The sequence below is a fragment of the Hipposideros armiger genome, unplaced genomic scaffold (genome assembly GCF_001890085.2).
Source record: "Hipposideros armiger isolate ML-2016 unplaced genomic scaffold, ASM189008v1 scaffold_202, whole genome shotgun sequence".
Lineage (NCBI taxonomy): Eukaryota > Metazoa > Chordata > Mammalia > Chiroptera > Hipposideridae > Hipposideros > Hipposideros armiger.
In genome coordinates this window covers 1,725,778-1,744,912 of record NW_017731552.1, presented here as the reverse complement: position 1 = coordinate 1,744,912, position 19,135 = coordinate 1,725,778, and the positions used below count along the sequence as shown (strand labels likewise).

Here is a 19,135-nt window from a genome sequence, read left to right as displayed (position 1 = left end):
GTGTCTGTGGGGCGCAGCTCTGAAATGGGAGTAGAGCCCAGCTCAGCAGTGCCTCAGTTTCCCCAGTCGGGGGTACGAGGCCCCAGGAAGAGGTGGTGGGAGCCACTGTGGTTTCTAAGCCATGTGCATGCCACCAGCTTCTGTGACGAGCCTCGGGGCCATTTTGTGAGATGGGATGCTATGGCCGGTGCCCTACCTGCATCTCGCCAGCTGTTCTCTCCTCCTCGGGCCCCGTCAGCTCCATGGGGGCCACCTGCTCCTTCCAGGTGGGGCCCTTCTGGGCAAAGTGCTCAGATGCCTGCTGGCAGGACACTCGGCCTTTGTCACATGTGGCTGGGCTGGCGCGTGGCACCACATACAGCATGGGGATGATGGGGCGCAGTTTCAGCTCCGGCTCTTCACCAGGTGCCTCGGGAGGCACGACGTTGAGGGGCGGCGGCAGGGGGCTCTCCGCAGCGGCCACAGGACTGGGGGTCAGCACCGGGGGCTCCAGTGGGGGTGGGGGTAGCTCCTCCGTGGGGAACTGAGCGAGTGCAGGCGGCGGCAGTGGCGGCAGAAGTGGGTGGCGAGAGTGCAGGGGGCTGTGGCTCTTCTTCTTCCGGTCAGTCTTGGCCTTCGCCGGCCGCAGCTTGCCCCGCCCGTCCTCTGTGGGGAGAGAGGGGAGACGAGTCAGGGCTGGACGCCCCTGGCTGAGGTGGGAGATGGCTAGAGATGGCAGAAACCCCCTCTGGCCTTGACCAAAAGAACACAGGCTTTGGGCAAGTTCAAACCACAGCCAGGTCATGCTGCCAGATGGCCAGAAACCAGTCACACCCGAGCCATGGGGGCGCCTGCGCCCCCGCCTCCCCGTCCAAGTTCTGCAGGTGCTCAAAGCACCTTCTAGATTAGCATGAGGTGGTGGAAAGAGACACGTCCTTTCTGAGCAGGGGGCAGAGGCAGATTTGTTTTCTTTTCAGATATCTGAGTTTTGTATATTGCTACAGTAAATACATACAACTTGTAGACATTTTTTAAAAGCAAAGACTTGTGCCGGCCAAGTGGCACATTGGTTAGGAGTTGGCTTGGGAGCCAACTCTGAGCAGCAGGGTCCCAGTTCGGATCCCACATGAGGGCCAGTGACACTGCCCTCTACAGTTAAGATGGTGAACAACAGCTCGACCTGGAGCTGGGCTGCTGTGAATTGCTGGTGATGGCATAGGCTGCAGTGGGGCTGGCCGGCAGCGGGCGTGAGCTTTCGTGAGCTGCCATGCGCCGCCGTGAGCGGCCGTCCAATGGCCAGCAAGTGATTGCTTCACTTGGGAAGAGCGCAACGATAATACCAACATGGGTCAGTGAAGCGAATTCCTCCACAACTAGACTGAAGAACAAAAGGACAGCAACTTGTCTGTTCCCCTTTCCCCGATTCCCTAACGCTGTTCCCCTCCCCCAATTCCCCAATAAAATCTTTAAAAAAGCAAAAAAAAAAAAAAGCAAAGACTCAAACAATAAACCATAAACAAGCAGTCGCTTGAGTGGAACACAAGAGCCAGATGGGCCTGAAGGGCCTGGAACACCCTTCCACTTCCACGGGCCAGCACGGGAGCACTTCCTGACAGGTGACAGGGTGGGGTGGGAGGCAGGCAAAGCGTGTCTTCAGGGGCATTTTGGGGTCAGGACGGATGTGTGGGCAGCAGAATCATGGCCCCCAAAGACCTCCACATCCTAGCTCTGGGACCTGTGAATGTGGAACCTGACACAGTGACATGACTTTGCAGATGGGGTTGTGTTACGGGAGACGGTCTGGGTGGACCCAATGTACTAACAGTGGTCCTTACAAGCAGAGGCCCTTTCCCAGCTGTGGTCAGAAGGAGGAGCTGTGAAGAAGGGTCAGAGAGACGATGACGATGGAGAAGGGGCCATGAGCCCAGGATGCAACGACTCTGGAAGCTGGGAAAGGCAGGAAGTAATTCTCCCTGGAACCTCAGGAAGGAACAAGCCCTGCCCACACCTGGGTTTAGCCCTGTGAGACCTGTGTGAGGCTTTTGACCTCCAGGACTGTCAGCAAATAAATTTGTGTGGTCACTGTCACGCCAGCCCCAGGGAACTCTGCAGGTGGTGACCTGTGTGAGGCCTGCTGTGCTCAGGATGAGGTGCACACAGCATCAGGGGTCCTACTCTCAAGGATGACAGACCTGGCAGCAGCCCACCAACACGGAGCCTGCAGCACAGCCAGCCCTGGAGCTCTTAGGCCTTGCCTGCCCTGTATGGAGAATGAGCACAATAGCTCAGGCCCCCATCCGCGAATCCCAGGTCCCCAGGGGTTCAGAATGTCATAGACGAAAGGACACCAGCTGGAAACCAGAACAACCATCGTGGTTGTCTGGGAACGAGGGGTTCCTGGACAACTGGGGACGAGGGGTCATCCTGCTGACAGGACTCGTGAGGCCCAGTGGTACCTGTGCTTGAAAGTCTCGGGTTAGGAAAATAAGGACAAATGGAGGGCAGGCATCTGTCCCTCTCCAGGAGAAACTGGTGGCAATGAGAAGCGTGAAGAGTTCTGGTTTGCAACATGGCATCTACGTTTTATCTCTTGCTATAAAAACTTGTCCATATGTCATCCCCATTCCTCAGCCAAAGATGACGGAACAAGTGCCCATGACCTTGGGTGAGGGTTTGTCACTTACCCCGATCTGCACTGACCCCAGGAGGGGATGAATCAAGGACACCCACCCCCACCGCTGGCAGACACCAGCCTGGAGTGTTGGCAGGAGCCGAATCGCCGCACTCACCCCCCATGGGGGCCAGGCCACAGGAAGCTGTGTGGAGGCACCCCAGCTCCCCTCCTCCCATCTGCACGCTGCAGCACTGGCTGCTGGGATGGGCCCATGGTGTTCTTGGCGAGCACACCCTGTGTTTTTCAAGAGAGGCTCCATCAGCGAAAAGGCGACAGGACCACTTGCCCCTGCCCTGGCCCCGTCCTCCAGTCCTGAGGATGTCTCCCACACCTCCGCCTCGCCTGGAGCAGCCCTGACCATTCCCCAGGTCTCCCCTCCCACCAGCTCCTCATGAATCTGGCCAAGTGATATGGCCAAGGAAAGCAAATAATAGACTCTCCCTCCCTTCCAGAAGCTGGAGTTGGATGGCACCCCAGAGACGTGGAGGGGGAGAGAGGCGGAGGGGGAGAGACATGGAGCATTACTCGGTAATGCTCGGTAATGGCAGCATGGCCCCAGAAGGTGACCGAGGGACCCTGGAGATCAGTGGCCCGGGCAGTGCTGGGGCTAATTTACAGAACCAATGTTGAGGCTGGCCTAAGAGTCCGTCCTATTTGTGTAAAAGGCACTTTCGGATAAACGGTTTTGTTCTCTAAGGAAATTCAATACTCCTTCCTCCCTCGTAGTGCAAACTATTGAAAATCACACTGTGTCTCTCAGCCTGAGGAGGGCAGGTTCAATTTACTCTCCGTGCTGGAAACTACTGTCAAATACAGACAAGCTCCAGTCTCTTCCTCAATCTCCCCGGCTCTGGAAAGCCGAGGGGGGCACACACTAGAGAACGCTTTAGGGGACAAGCCCAGGCCAGGAAGAACACCTGAGTGCTCTGGGCTCTGTCCTCACAGTGGGGACCCCCACAGCCCCCACACAAAAGCCATGCTATGGGACTTCAGTGAGCCCCCCCCACCTGCTGGGGCCTGAGGGAGCCTCGAAACAGAGCAGGGACATCACACGCAAAGTGCTGAGAGTCTCAGCCAGTCCCTCCCCGGCAGGTGGGGCCTCCCACATCCTGGAGTGTGGGATACAGGGTGGGCTGAATGGCAGGGACCCCCACTTGCAGCAGACAAGCTAAGGCCCTTCTATTGTAGTACTTTCTTCAGGGTGGGGGGATGTCACAGCTAAGACCCTTTCACTGTTGGATTTTATCAGCCTGCCTGGTTCCTTGGGGTCCCCACACCTTCACTACGGCACCAATGTTCCCCCAGGGGAGGCATGGAGAGCCCCTGGGCGCTCTGGGCTCCCAAACTCAAACCCTGCTGTATGCTGGCCACAGATTAGGGGGTGGTCTCGTGACTGCGGCCTGGATTAGGGACACTACGACTCCACCTCCACTCCTGCCCAGCCTGGGTGAGCTGGTCCTGGTCCCCATGGTCTGGGCCGCTCCTGCCAACTCCGCATTCTTCCTGTGCGGAGCCTGAGGCAGGGCACGCCGTGATGGTACGCGAGGCCCGGCTGGACTGAGCTGGGGGCACGTGTCCTGTTATGACAGGATATGTCCCTGAGTGAAATTTGCAGCCTCCTTGTAATGGCCCAGACCATCTGCACCTTTGCTGTCCTAAAGCTAATGACAAGCTGTCAGGCCACTCCTAGCACCGGGTACTCCATGACAAGGACTGCCCACGGCACCTCCTGCCTGTGCCCCTGGGCCCGCCAGTCTCCTCCAGGCTCTGGGAAGCCTCAGGGTGGGTCCCCTCTGACTGCATGCTCTGCCTGGGAGGCAGGATGGCACTGTGGTGGACCAGCCCTCCTGGGTCCTGGTGTTGCCCCCACTGCCCCCCATTTCCTAACCTGTGAGAAGCAGTGTCTGTGCCCAGCAATAGGTGGGGCGAGTGCCCTGTGAGATGGCCATGGCCATGGCCATGCAGAAGGGAGCCCCTGCTGTCCCAGCAAACCATGGTTGACCTTCCTGCCTTCTGCCCGGGTCAGGAGTGGGCACCAGGGACAGAGGGAGGCTGCCGATCCATCTCAGACCACCTGGCAGTTGGTTTGGGGTTGTGACACTGGCAGCGAGTCAGGGAATCGGCCCCCCAGGCCTGGCACCACATCAAGCAGCCCAGGGCCCCTCCCACCCCTAGGGGACTTCCTCCTGGGGACACTCACCCCTGCCCCTCCACGCAGTTCCAGGAGCCTCCACTCCTGCCATCTGCCTCCCCACCCCAGCACCTGGACACTGTCAGAGAGCATCCAATGTGTGAGTGACAGGGAACAGTCTCCCTTTGCAAAAACAAAACAAACGCCCTATTGCTCACGCCTGAAACGGTCCTTAGCACTTATTGCTTTTAGGAACATTAAGCTGGTATTAAAGGAAGTCTAGAAACCACTTTAAAATCTTCCACTCGTTCCCCCAACATGTGTTTGCTGTCACCCCTGACTGTGAGTGCTTATTTATTTGCTGTGTTCAGAGCTGTCTTCCCACCACGGGCTTGAGGGACGACTCCCAGGGAGCTCCTGACCTCAGCAGGGCTCTGTGGCAGTGGCAGACACACCCAGTGCCCCGAAGAGGCCCCTTCCTTGCTAGAGGAACGGGTGTTCTGGTAGACCTCCCATACTTCAACTCCTTGTTGGGAATGAGACTGTCATGGGACAGGGACGGGGTGTGTCTGGAGTCAGGGAGCACTGCTAGCCCTGAGCAGACGCCACCCTAGGAATGGCCCCACCCTCCCTGGGGTCCTCGTGCTTCTGGAAGCTGATGGAAGCCACAGCCACAGAGGACTGAGCTATGGCCCCACCACATGAGACTGTGACCATTGCAGGCCTGTAGCCCTGATACCCTTTGGGAAAAGACCCGGGGGTCCTGGGATGAGACTGGAAGGGGGTGCAGATGCCAGACGGCTGGAAAAGAGGGCGTGTGTCCTCCCTGTACCCCTCTCCAGGGCTTGTGTTTTTGCCTACAGTACACGTTTTACACTCAAGGAACACAGAACCTCCTGTTTAGGTGGCAAGCTGGGGCAGCATCGCCCTGAGATACGAGGCTCTCAGTCCAGGGGCCCACCTTGGAGAGCTCATTATTTACCCATTACAACCCGAGCTTGACCACCCAACTGTCTCATGAACCATGCATTTGGTCGTTATTTCTTACATCCTGGCACATGTACCACACACAACACAGATGCAGGGCCTGAGCACCGTGTGCTTCTCCCAGCTCCCCTTACAGGGCGTCCCTGGGAGCAACCCGTCACTTCTTATTCCCTCTCTTGGTTTTACTGTTTATTCTCTGTTATGGACTGAATTGTGTTGCCCCCCAAATTCCTGTGTTGAAGTCCTACCCCTAGTGCCTCAGAATGTGGCCTTATTTTAACAAGAGTCATTGCAGATGTCATGAGTTCAGACGCAGTCATCAGGGTGGCCTTACTCCAATGTGACTGGGGGACACTTGGGCAGAAACACTGGCACAGGGAAGGAATATGAAGACAGTCATCTACATGCTAAGAAGGCCTCAGAATGAAGCAGCCCTGCCGACACATCGATTGTGGACTTTTGGCTCCAGAACCTTGAGACGATAAACTTATGCTGGTAAAGTCCCGATCTGGGGTGCTTAGTTAGGCAGCCCGAGCAGATGCAAACGCTCCCTCAACAATCCATGGTCTGGTTTGCCGAGCTTTCTGAACTTTAAGTAAATGAGCCTTCATGCATACGTGCCTGTGACATTTGAGGCCATGTCTGAGTCCCCCAGGTGAATAACGGCGGCCTTCATGTCTCCCACGTGCAGTGGAGGAGGGGCCCTCTCTCTTGCGAGTTGACGGCGAGCCTACAGACCTCCCTTCTTCCACCTCTCTCCCTCTGTCTGCATTCAGGTCAACACCCCCGGGATCCTGAAAAGAGCTGCGAGAACTGCTAGATAATTGATATCTTCACAAGGGGGAGTTTCCCCAACACACATGGCTCTGTTTACTTAGCAATTCTTTGCTTTTCATCATCTCTAGTTTTCTGCACAAAGGTCTTTTATTTTTTGTTAGCCTTGTTCCAAGGGGCATTACTCTGCTTGCTTTTATTGTAAGTGGCATCCTGATGATGCTGCTGTCTGTCCATGGTTGGCCATGGGAACCAGACGAGGCTTCTGTGTATGGGGCTCATGCACCACCCTGAGTGACTCCATGGCTTAGTCCCCGGACCCCTTTCTATGTAGGGGATTGCGCCTACACCCAGACAGTGGCCTCCTCTCCCACTGGGCACCTTTCCTCTCTTGCTTTCCAGGCTGTCTAGACCTCCTGTGTGAGCTGAGCAGTTCCGTGATGCCCCACTGGGCCATGCACTCAATTCGCCCAGAAACTCTCTGCTTTTCCCTTCATGAGCGCCTGGGGGACCCCCTCAGAGCTACTCACCCTTCCAGCCAAGGGACACAGTCACTCCCTAACTGGGGCCCATAGCACCAGCCTATGGGTATGTCAGGAGCATGCACCTGCCTTGGACTGTGCCCCACGGACTGTCACTTTGGATGCTGCATTCTGATGAGCGTATAGCTCTGAGACAGGCAGGGCCATGCTGGGCGCACATGTTCCAAGACAGAGCCACGAAGATGGAAACCGAGGACCCGAGCAGAATCCTTGCACGACTCATGGTCTGTGACCAGGGTCTGAGGCACCACTGTGGGGGTGAGCTGCCCTCCAGGCTCCTTCACTGTCCGATGCCTAGAAAGGGCTGGAGAAGAGAGGGCTCCTCCTCTATCCTGGGGAGCAGCTGCTATGTGCCAATGTGGGAGCAGCTGAAGCTATAAATCAGGAAAATGAAGCCAGCCATAAAAATGAAAAGGAAACACTGTAAAACATGGGAGTGGGAACTTTTAAAATGCTCACAGATTAATATTCCAGGGCTAAAAGGGCCCATGCTGCATGAAAGGCACATTTCTCAGACAACCCCACCATGCCTCCAGTTTCACCCTCATATCCAACCTCATCCAGCGAGACAGGGGACTGTCCCCTCCACAGCCTCATCCAACATCTGGCCACAAACAGCAGGCTGTCCTCTTTCACAATGGGGCAGATACCACCTCTGCTATGGACTGAATGTCTGTGTCCCCCTAAAGCCCACATGAAACCTAACTCCTAATGCAATGGTCTTAGACGGGGCCTGTGGAAGGTGGTCAGGCTACGGGTGGGGCCCTCATGAATTGGATCAGTGCCCCTACAGCAGATGCCACAGAGCTATCTGGCTCCTCCATGTGTGGTCACAGCAAGAAGGCAGCTGTCTGTGATCCGGTAGAGGACCCTCCCCAGAACCCAGCCACACCGGCACCCTGACCTTGGACTCCCGGCCTCCAGAACCACGAGAAACAAAGGCCTATAGTTTTTAAGCAGCCCAGCCGGTGGTGTTGTCAGAGCAGCCTAAACGGACTGAGGCCACCTCTCTAGTTCCTGGGAGGAGACGAACTTTTCACAGCACCCACTGGAATGCATGTTTTTATGGAATGCCCCACCCAGCCAGGAAAGCACATGAACTGGATTCTTCAAGAGCAGCGACAGTGTAGCTACAGTGAATGCTGGCTCCTTACCCCGGCTCGGGGTCAGGAAGGAGCCGGCATGGGCACTAGGCCTGGCCTGGCCTGCCCTCCGGCCGGGACTGACCTTCTGCGCCTTCCGCATCCCTGCCTTGTGGTGGCAGCTGGGGATCCTCTTCCTCGTCCTCAGGGTCGGCTTCCTGTGGGGTCTCCTCCTTCACACTGCCACCAGCCTCCTCAAGGAGGGCTGCCCCCACCGTCCCCTCCCCTGGTGACTTGGGGTCTTCTGGCTTGGGCTTCTTGGGCTGGCTGCGTTTCCGGTGAGACCTGAAGAGGGAGAGTCATCAGACAGGAGGCGAAACTGACGGGAGAAACCCCCGGTCAGTGTACTCCACCCGGCAGAATGGAGCCTCCCAACCAGAGCTGGGGGACACGGGGGCCCAGTGGGGTGCTCCTGGGGGCAGGGAGTAGTGGAGGGAGAGAGGCCTGGGCGGGGGAGGGCAGTTGGGGTGATGGGATCGTGTCAAGCACGTGCTGATGAAAGTTGGAAATGAGATGACGGGATGGGACCCTGGCTCCAGGAGCCCCCGTGTGGTGCGGGCAGAAGGGTTGGGGAGTGTGACCACGATGGAAATAGCAGCTTGTGGTAAATGCCTAGACAACAAACGAAACAAAAGGTACACTTACGACAGCCCCGGCTTTTTGCTCTGCTCTTTCTTCCTCTCTAGATTTGGTTTTCTCTCCTCCTCAGTCTTTTTCCAGTGTCTGCTTTCTTTCAGACTAATTTGTCTAGAACGTAAATGTCAGGGAGTTTTTCTCTAGGACTTGTATTAACTCCCCAAGACGCCTCACCTAAGGGGCTCATCTCCGGCACATGCTTCCGTCCGGCTCTCTGTGCTCCCTGCGTCCCTCTCCACACACACTCAGGAGCTCCGGGCCCAGGGCGGCCCCTCCTCACCCCATCCCCAATGCCAGCCTCTGGGGCAGGGCCTGGGCTGGAGGGAAGGCATGTCCTCACACCCAACCTCGGCTCAGGGTGCAACAGTCCTAGGAACACGGGGGCAAACCTTGGCCCCAGTGAGAATTCAAGAGGAGGCTTAGTGATGGCTTCTTAGTGAACAAGAGGGAGAACTGGGGTTAAAAGGAAGAAAGGAAAGCGACAGGGGTTGGGCCTGTAGGTAAGTGGCTGGGGCACCTGAGGGGTTCTGGAAAACGGCGTCCAGGAGCCTTCCAGGGAGGGGCTGGTAGGCCGACAGGAGGTGTGTGGTGCCCCAGGAGCTTGGGCAGAGGTGGGCATGCGAGGAGACCCAGTCCTGGGCAGGGCAATAATGCTTTCCAGGGAGTGGGAGTGCCCCCGTGGCCGCAGGCCCCAGGCTCTCTGACCAGCCCCCACTAGCCTTTCGTCTTTCCTAGTCATTTCTGAGAGGCACTGGCTGCGGCTTCCCTCCACCTGTGTGTTCTCTATATGGCCGCAATGGGCTCAGACTCAGACATGGAGGCCCTATGGGGGTTCCTGTGGCAGCCACACTTTCAAGGACCAGTGGTCACCAAGGAGAAGCAGGGCTATCTGACTAGGGCTGGGTGGGGGCCCAGGGAGGCCCCGAGGGCTCCCAACATCAGGATCCCCACCCCCCACCCGGGGGTGCCTACAGCAGCCAGACCTGACAGCTTCCTTGCCACCTCCCCAGCCTGTCCCTGCTTTCCATATTGGCTTCTGGGGCGCCCCTCCTAACAGTGCCCTAACACTTTAACCTCTGCAGGTTGTTTTCATGGTTCGGCTGCCTAACTCAAGGGCCCTGGCCTCTGAGGCTCCATCTCCCCTGAGCCCAGGCAATGCCCAGCAGGCACGTGACAAGCCCCGCTTGATGTCTGCAGCATGAACACCCCATGATCAGAGGCGAAAAGCAGGGAGCATTCCGGGGTGGGGGGGGGCGGGAAGCATCATGGGCAGAGGCATGGCATCATACACAGCATGGCGTGCACGGGTCATTGCAGGGGAGGGGGGTGGGAGGACAGGTGGGGCAGGAGGGGACACAGGAGCTAGAGACTTAGGCCACCCTGGGGACACTCCACCACAACAGAGCCACCAATGAATCCACACAGGGCGAGTTTGGGAAAGTCTGGGTGTGGCCCCTCTCAGAAAGACAGGCAGAGAGCCCAAGGATCTGGCAGCTTTTGACACTAGCTATCATCTGAGGAGGGCCTGCTCTCCAAGTCTGGGAGTGCTGCGGGACTGCAGGGCCAGGTACCCAAAGCGAACCCTCACACTGGCCCCCGGGAGCACCCAGTAGAGGAGCGTCCTCCTACTGCCAACTCACCTGGCCTCGGTTTCCTGCAGCTGCCCGGCCCCTCTGCCCCTTTCTCGCCCTCCTCCCAGCAGACCCCGGGATAAGCCCCGGAGTCCACTTCTGACCCTGCCTTGTCTGCTCCCAGGGCTGTCCAAGGATGTCCTCACTGGGGGACCTCAGAGAGCCCAGGCTTTCCTCAGCCCCCAATGCTCCACTGGGTTCAGCTCTCTGGGGCACCACTGGGCCTCCCCCATGCAGAGACTCCCGGAATGGGCGGAACTAGGTAGACAGGCCGAGGCAGAGGGCCACACGCTACTACAGGGAGAAGGCAAGCTCCACATCAGCATGCAAAGAAACACCCATGTTGTGAGAACGTTAAGTTGGAAGAATAACAGGGGAAGAATTGGTGGCCAATCTGCCTCAGAATTTGGGGGTGAGGTGTCTACCAGGCATACCCTAAAACATAGTCTGGCCATCACAGCATCCCCCGGGCCACTCCCCAGACCCGACACCAACCGTCCTCTTTTAGCTGTTCCTTCTTGTAGTTACTTCCATGTGTCGCCCCACACTGCTTCCTTTGTTTTTTTTTTTGTTCTGGCTTTCTTGCTGAGTTACTGAGCTGCACAGACACTTAGGGTGTGGCCATGCTTCCTGTTTCCACACCCACCAACTTCTCTCCCTGCATCTGCCACCATCTTCGGTTGTGGTGGAATTCCATTTTTACGTTTTTCTGACTGTGTAAATATTGTTCATTCATGAGCAATGGAGCTGCTTGCATTGCATTCTTTGCTCGCTCTTCCTGGAGTTAGTAACTGGCCCCCTCTCTTAGATACTTAGCTTTCTCAGTTATCTCCAAGCTCTTGGTGTGGTCTCCTATGAAGGGTGTCACATACTCCTCGATGACATCCTTATCTTGAAACTAGCTTGGACTCTCCTGGGTTGGATTAGGTTTCCTTAATCCCATGTCTTTCCTGGCTGATGCCTTATTTGGCTGGAGCACATCCTCCAGTAGCTTCCTCAGAAAGGAGGGGAAATCTGGAACTTTGCATGTCTAAAAAGATCTTCATTACTCTCGCACATTTAGTTGGTAATTTGGTTGGTTACATAGTTCTAGCCTGAAAATTATTTCTCTTCTGACTTTTGAAGGCCTTGTCCCTTTGTCTGTTAAGATTGTAGCCTTATGATCGCTAAATCCGATGCCATTTGAGTCTCTTGTTCTTTATGTTGACAAACTTATTTGTTCTAGAACTTCTGGAGATCTTGTGTTTAACTCAAGAGTTGTAAAATTGCAGAGCGGTATGCCATGCATGGTGTGTGTAATTTTCATCCTGTGCAAGTCTTTGGGTCCCAGAAAACAGTTTTTCCTCTTTTCCTGAAACTCCGATAAAGGCTGGAGTTCTTCCATGGAGCCTCTGACCTGCTTTCCAGCTCCATCTCTGTGTGGCACTCTAGTGAGTTCCCCAAGCTCATCTCATCTCTCCCAACTCATCTCTTACGTTTTCTCTGCTCACATTTTAAATGTCCAAGAGCCACCTGTTTCCTAAATGTTTCTTTTTTACACCAGCAGGTTCTTCTATCATAAATGCAGAGGCCATGCCCACTCTTTGAGGAGAATGTGGAAGTTTTCTTCTGCTCCCTGCATCATCTCTTTCTGTGGAGTTCCACTTTTCCTTTTTGTTTGAGAAACTCTCTTTCGCTCTGGGAGTTTCCTCAGAGATTTAGAGACCCCTGGCTGAGTTGTGCGAGGGACTAAGAAGGCTGTTGGTTGCTGTTCATTGCAAGCAGGGCTTGCTGAAGTGGGTGGAGAAGGCAGGAGCTTCACGGGGAACCCCTATATCGAGATCTGTAGCTTTGCTCTGCTGGGCCCCTCTGTGACCTGGAGAGAACCCTTACATTCTCCAGGCTTGGGGTTGGGGGTACGCGGGGCTGGCAGCCAGGCTTCCATCACCCGAACCTCAGGAAGGCCCCTCTTTCCTGCCCAGAACCACCCAGGTTCAACCTCACCAGGCAGCACGGCCACGTCCTCTGCTGGGAGATGGGGTGAGGTCAGGGGGGCCATGAGCCAAGCAATTCCTCACACCTACCTCCAGCCCACTTCAGTCCCCCAACCCAGGAGGTATCTATGTCTCAGAACCTAGGCCTTTCCAGAGGTCCTCAGCACGAACCAGCCACCCCGTCTCCGGCCCACGGACTTGAGTTTTCTCTGTGCTGCAAAGTCAGGTATCGCCTGCCCATTCTTTCCTTCTTGTCAAAGTCTGCGGCTGCTATTCAGCTGTTACGGTCCCCTCTCCTGTTCTATCACCTCTTTATGGTCATTTAGTGGCATTTCAGGAGAGGATAGAGATAAACATTCACTTTATTTGTCAGGTTTAACTGGATGTCACTTGGTTAAGTTTATACAAACCAAACATTGGGACTGAATCCAAATACTTATACTAATATTTCCAAGATAAAAGCAGGTGTTCTTGGACCCCAGATGGCAGGAGAGGCAGGGTGGGGGGCTTCCCTTGGGCCACTGTCCCATGCAGTGGGCTCAGAGTGGCTCTAGGCCTGGTCACCGAGGGGTCCAGAGCACACAGCCCATCTACGCCCTAGGGCAGGGCTGTCAGCTCTCACAAGGGACTTCTGACTCCATAGGGAGAATTCGGGGCAGCCAAGGCGGCAGGTGCCAGCACAGCCCCTGGGTTCAGGAGCAGGGGCTGTGAGCGATGTACCCTGGGCCCTTCTCCCCCTTGTAGAGCCCCAGGACACGAGTCCCCTTTCCTCCCAGTGCTCCCCGCCCCCACAGATAATTAGGTGTGTGGTGTTTAGAGGCTTTTGCCTTAAAGAAATTGCACAGCGTGTTCTGGGGAAGAATAATTTAGGAAACATTCAGTAAGTCACCAGGGCAACAAGCTCCTCAGGGCCTGCCAGGCCCCAGGAGTCACAGGACCCATTCATGAGCGGCCAGGCGCTGTGTCTGTGGGGAAAGGCTCAGGACCTTGGCAGGGCCAGGGCAGCCCTGGCAGGAGTGGGGTCAGAGATACAATAGTGCCCAGCCTGGCTTGGGGCCCTGAGTGGGATCGGGAGGTATCAAAGAGGATACAGGAGCTGCTCCTGTCCCCTCATTTCTATGGTGACCCAAGGGTGGTGGGGGAGAGGTGGTGTGGGTGGGTGAGCAGGGCCGGAAGGCTCTTGGCCACGCTCAGCTGATGGTCTCCCCTGTGGGCAGCTGGGGGCCATGGCCAGTGTAGCCAGCAGGAGCTGGGGTGGGCCGGCGACCCAAGGGTCCTGGTGAGGCAGCGTGTCTCCTCTCCATCCTCCCTGCATGGGTGTGGTGGTGGCAGTTCGTTTCTTGAGCTCTCGTTAGAAACAAAGAGAACGCGAGAGGAATGGCAGTCTGCACACGGAGAAGCGCTGTGTGTAGGAACTGGAGGAGGGAAGCCCGGCGGAGACCAGCCTGGGCACAGTGCCATGGTGGCTTGTGCCAGCCAAGCAGGGATCCCATCTGGTGGTAAGGGCCAAAGGGGCTGCACAGCAAGGAGCAAGAAGGTCCCAGCTTTGTGCCCTATTTGTCACGTGGCAGGGTCAGTTGTTCTGACAAGATTTAGGCATAGAAGATAAATCCACAGGAGGGTGACGAGAACCCAACAGACATTTTCTCCCAGCGGGACCCACACCTGGCCTCTGATCCAAGAAGACATGTGGGGTGCAGTGTGGGGGGCTGTCAGGAAGGCTGGACTGTCATGGGGTGAGGGTGGGACCTCACTGAGCAGGTCTGAGCAGGGACCAGGGAGAAGCTGCAGGTACCAGAGGATGAAGAGAGGCTGCACGGAGAGGGGTGGGGGCAGAGAGACAGCAGACGGGCACAGAACCTCTGTCTGGGAACACTGGGTGGTGTCTGGGGACATCTGTGGTTGTCACGACTGGGGGAGCTCCTGGCATTGAGTCGGTGGGGGCAGGAATACTGCTCAACACACCACAGTGCTCAGGATGGGCTCCCACAGATAACAACCACCCGAGTGTCCACAGTGTGGGGGAGGGGGACAGGAAGGAGGGCTACAGCACCCTGGTCTAGAAGCCAGATCTGCCCCTATTCCTATCTAGCACAAGCCACTCTTCCCCCAAAACAAACTCTCTGAGGCTCAGGGTAGCCCCCCTAAGTGGAGACCAGGCGCAGTTAGGCAGGTGCAGGACAGCAATGTGGAGCGGGCACAGGGCCAGGAGAGAAAGGCACAGGCAATTCTGAGTCACTGACGCTCAAGCAGAGGGGCTTTCAAACATCAGTCCCCCAAATCAACCTTTTCAGAGAAAACCCCCCCACCATGACTTAAAGCGAATCAGCCTCATTTTACATACTGAAGGCTCTAAAGAAAATTGTATATTGGGAACACAACTTAATTTGTTATTCAGTCCCACTGCTGGAATATTACAGCTCCCCAGGTCAGAAGCAAGGGAGGGCGGGGCAGGAGAGAAACGCTCCAGAAAGGAACGGAGCGTGACAGGTGCCCAAGAACCCTCCAGTGAGGGCCGGCTGGGAGGGCCGGCTGGGCTGAAGGCCGGTGGGGAGGTGGTTGGGGGGCTGGGGGCGGCTTCCTCTGCGCACAGACGTCCTAGCTAGGGCGAGCAGCTGGGGCCCCTGGTCCTCTAATCCCATCCATTTCTGGAGCGTAGCGCCTGTTTATTGGCAGTCGGCTCTGTTGACCAATTAGCCTAAGCCACAGCCAATTAGCCATTATGCAAATGCTGCATCTCATCTCACTCTGTTCAGCAAGCTTGTCCTGCTGGGAAAGCTGCTGCCACCATGTGGCCTCACAGAGAAGTCGCTTTTCTTGAGGACACACAGGAGAGTGGGGAAATCAAAAGGACAGACAACAAAAGAAATGAGAAGAGAGGCTCACCTTCAGGTGGGCTGTCAGGAACAGATGTGAAAACATTCTGAACTGAGGAACATTCTCAAAGAGAGAGGCCAAGGGGTGGGGAAACATGCGGGGAGGCCGAGACTGCCCCAGATTTGTGATTCACACAGACACATTGAAAAACAGAACAGCCCTGTTGGGGGAGAAGGTTCTTGACCAGGCGTGACGGCTCTTCAGGATGATTTTTCCCACAAAGAGATCCAAGGGTGTTTCTGTCGAGTGTGGGAGTGCCACCAACGGGGCGCTGGCGAGCCCCCACCCCCTCAGTGGTCAGGCCCTGGGGCCAGCTGTGCATCACGAGAGAAGCTGGAAGTGACAGAGAGGGGCTGCAGATGGAAAGCCTCGCCCGAGGATCGGATCCGCCTGCTGCCTGTTTTGGTACAGCCCACAGACTAAGAACGGTGTTTCCATTTTTAAATGGTTCAAAAGTTAAAGGAATGATAACATTTTGTGGCACCTGAAAATTATATGAAATTCCAACTTCCGTGTCCACAAATAAAGTTTTATTGGAGCACGCCCTGCTGTTTACTGAATGTGCACTGTCGGGGAGTGTTTGCGGAGTCGAGACAGAGACCATCTGGCCAGCTAAGCTGTAAACAGCAGCACTCTGGCCCATCCCTCCCTGCCACAGTGCACACCCAGGCCCAGCGAGGACTTGCTGAATGTCTCTTGGGCAACAAAAAGGAATCCGTTAGAACTCTGTGGGAGCAGCTCTGAGCCCTGAAAGCCTGGACATTTCTCAGAGAAGGAGCAAAATGGGGACTGAAGCTTCCAGGGTTGCATGGCACTGTGGGAGCACAGTGCTCCCTGCCATCTCACTCCTGGCAGGAAGTCTATTTCCTCCTCTGCCCAGGCCTGCCATCCAAGCCCCATAGCCTTGATGTTGGAGCCAATAGGATGCAGCCAATTCACCTTCTCCTCCCCGGCAAGACTCTAGGCGTGCGGTTGGGCAGCCACCATGCTGCCCTGGAAGGTTGGGGTTGGCAGGGGGCTTCCTGAGACAGAATGGGGTGGTAAAGGATGTCCCTAGGGAGCCAAGCCTCTCAGTTACCTCCGTGACAGCAGATGTGAGCAGTACATTATTGGAAATGTCAAAACAAACAACCAGATGAGAAAGGGTAGGGGCCAGCACAGAGTGCCAGGCTCCCCTGTGCCCCGTGACTCTAGCACGGGACCTGCCATTGCTACAACCAAGAAGAGGCCCAGCAGCCCCTACCCAGAGACACAGGGCTATCGTACCCAGGGTCACAAGTAGAAGAGGAAGAGGGACAGCAGACACCACCTGCCTCGAGGCCCGCTGACTGCACATGCAAGAAAGTCGGGGCCTGGGAAATATGAGGACACTCTGCCTCAGAAGCAGCAAGAAAGGGAAGAAGAGGTGGAGGAGAAAGAGAGAGGAAAGGAGGGGGGACAGCCTGCAGCCACCAGCTAGTGGGGAGTGGCTGGGGCAGGGGTCACTTATGGTGTCACCAGCAGAGCCAAGCCCAGCGAGGCTCCTTGGTGACTCACCTGCGGAGGAGCTTGGCTTTGAGTGAGGCTCGGGAGGTGCTCCAGGAGCTGAGCTCGGGGCTGCTCAGGGCCGTGGGCCTGGTGTGGTCGAGCACCGTGAGGTCTTTGCCTTGCTTCCACAGCTCGTAGCGTTCAGGCTGCAGGATGCGCACGAAGACGTCCATGGAGATCTTGACCATGTCCTTCCGGCACGTGCACTGTGGGAGGCAGGAGAGACACCCTCTGAGCCCACGGGAGAGCCACCCACTTAGACAGAAGCTAGAGCTTCTATCATGAGACAGGAAATGGCACCTTCCTGTCCCAAGTAGAAGGCCACCGAATATCCTTTTCCGAGCTGTACTCCCCAATGTGAGCCTTTGGTCCACCCCAATGTGGTCACCACCACCTGGCACACGGTGCCAAGAAATGAGAGAAGGTCCTATGCTGCGAAGAGCTCAAGGACCAGCAGGCCTGAGACCCAGCGCAGGAGCCAGAGGCCTCACGGGGCTGAGTTCAGGCTGCCTCTTTTCAGTTCAAACCAAACCTCCTGGAGGTCAGACACGTGCGCCCCCAAGTAGGTACAAACTCAGATGGACTCTTTTATAACAGCAGTTATAACCAAGGGTTAAAAAGAGGGAAAAGGGCCGACCGAGTGGCGCGATGGTTAAGAACTGGCTTGGGACGCCAGAGGACCCCGGTTCGGATCCCACATATGAGGGCCAGTGACACTGCCCTCCACAGCTAAGATGCTGAACAACAGCTCGACCTGGAGCTGGGCTGCCGAGAGTCGCCGGCGACGGCATAGGCTGCAGCCCCTGTGGCAGTGGGTTTCCATGGGCTACCGTATGTAGCCAGCAGCCAGCGTGAGCGGCCAGCAGCCGCAGTGAGCGGCCGTCCAGAAGCCGACTGATCTGTCTCGCCCAGGAAGAGCGCAATGATGGTGCCAACTTGGGCCAGTGAAGCAACGTCCTCCACAACTAGACTGAAGAATAAAAAACGATAGCAACTTGTCTGTTCCCCTTCCCCCAATTCCCCAGCACTGTTCCCATCCCCCCAATTCCCCAAAAAAAATATTTTAAAAAAAAAAAAAAAGAGGGAAAAGCTGCCAGTCCCAAAGACGATGAAGGAAACTAATGTGATTTCCAGAAGGTTATGTCACACACCCCTGCTCGGAGTCCCTATCTCGCAGCGTTCGAGAGAGGAAGCTGAGGACCTAGGTAGGGGAGGCTCAGCAACTTCTCCCAGGGGGGCCAGAATTAGACTGAAGCGGCCTAGTGAGGAAGGGAGCTGGAACACCATGTACCAGGTGGTCGGAGCAGATGCTGCCCTGGACAGTGAGGGGGTGGATTTGGGGGGGGGGCTCTGTGTCTGGGAGCTTCAAGCAAGGAGCAAACGTGTGTGACAAGGATTGATTGAACTAGGGTCCCTCATACTCTGAACACCACCCCCTCCAACAAATCACATGCTCCCAGAGCCTCTCTCTCCATGTCGTAGCATCAGGGTGGCCCCCAGGGCTGGGCACTGTGCAGGAGGCATCGCAGGTATCCTGGAGACACTGACACTTGGAGGAGTTGTAGATCAGGGAAGCCAGCCAAGAGTCCTAGAAACTGGTTTCCGACAGGGAGCCCTCAGTCGTGGGAGGAACCCAGGAGGCACTGGTCTCCCACTTACCTCAGAAGGTCAAGATTGGGCTAGAAAAGCATCGTACTGTGAGAGGGAGGGGAACCTCTGGTCTAGGGCAGGGTTGGCAAATTCCAAAAAAGGGCCAAACAATAATTTTCTCAGCTTTGTGGGCCACAAAGTCTCTGTCACAACCTCTCAAATCTGCGCTGTAGCTAGGAAGCATCATAGATGCTACAAAAATGAATGGGTATAGCTGTGTACCAATAAAACTTTATTTACAAAAACAGGCAGAGGGCTGTATTTGGCATAGGGGGTAGTTTTCTGGCTCCCGATCTAGGCTCCAGAGGCTAGAGCAGCCCCTGGAAAGGGAGGCTGACTTCTGGAAAAAGAGTCTCCACTGGGATGGCTGAAGCTATCTGGAAACTGTGTCGAGGGAGGGACGTACAGAAGACAAGGGGTTCTCAGGGGTGACCTTGACCTTAGGGTGCTGCACTTGCCTCCCTCTAAAGTGAGCACAGTCCTTGCCTCTTGACTCTTTCAGGGGACACACACAGCTGGGGACACACCTGTCCTGAGAGCTGTCACAGGAGGCCTTGTGGCAGCCGCCCCTCAGGGATGTGCCTGGGGCCACCTGCACTGCAGCCCCTGCAG

The 19,135-nt window shown here is 56.1% G+C and overlaps 1 protein-coding gene across 4 annotated transcripts in view; it reads right to left on the bottom strand.

Annotated features, from left to right (window-relative positions):
* KDM4B (lysine demethylase 4B) overlaps positions 1-19,135 on the bottom strand; it is a 156,180-nt gene that overhangs the window by 14,439 nt on the left and 122,606 nt on the right. For 3 of the 4 annotated variants that reach the window (XM_019653433.1, XM_019653434.1, XM_019653436.1), the window contains exons 10-13: positions 16,883-17,079; positions 8,875-8,976; positions 8,315-8,514; positions 197-645 (exon numbers count right to left, since the gene is read on the bottom strand). In XM_019653433.1, the coding sequence (XP_019508978.1) occupies positions 197-645; positions 8,315-8,514; positions 8,875-8,976; positions 16,883-17,079 (948 nt within the window). The remainder of the gene's footprint in view (positions 1-196; positions 646-8,314; positions 8,515-8,874; positions 8,977-16,882; positions 17,080-19,135) is intronic. The other variant, XM_019653435.1, reaches the window with a different exon arrangement.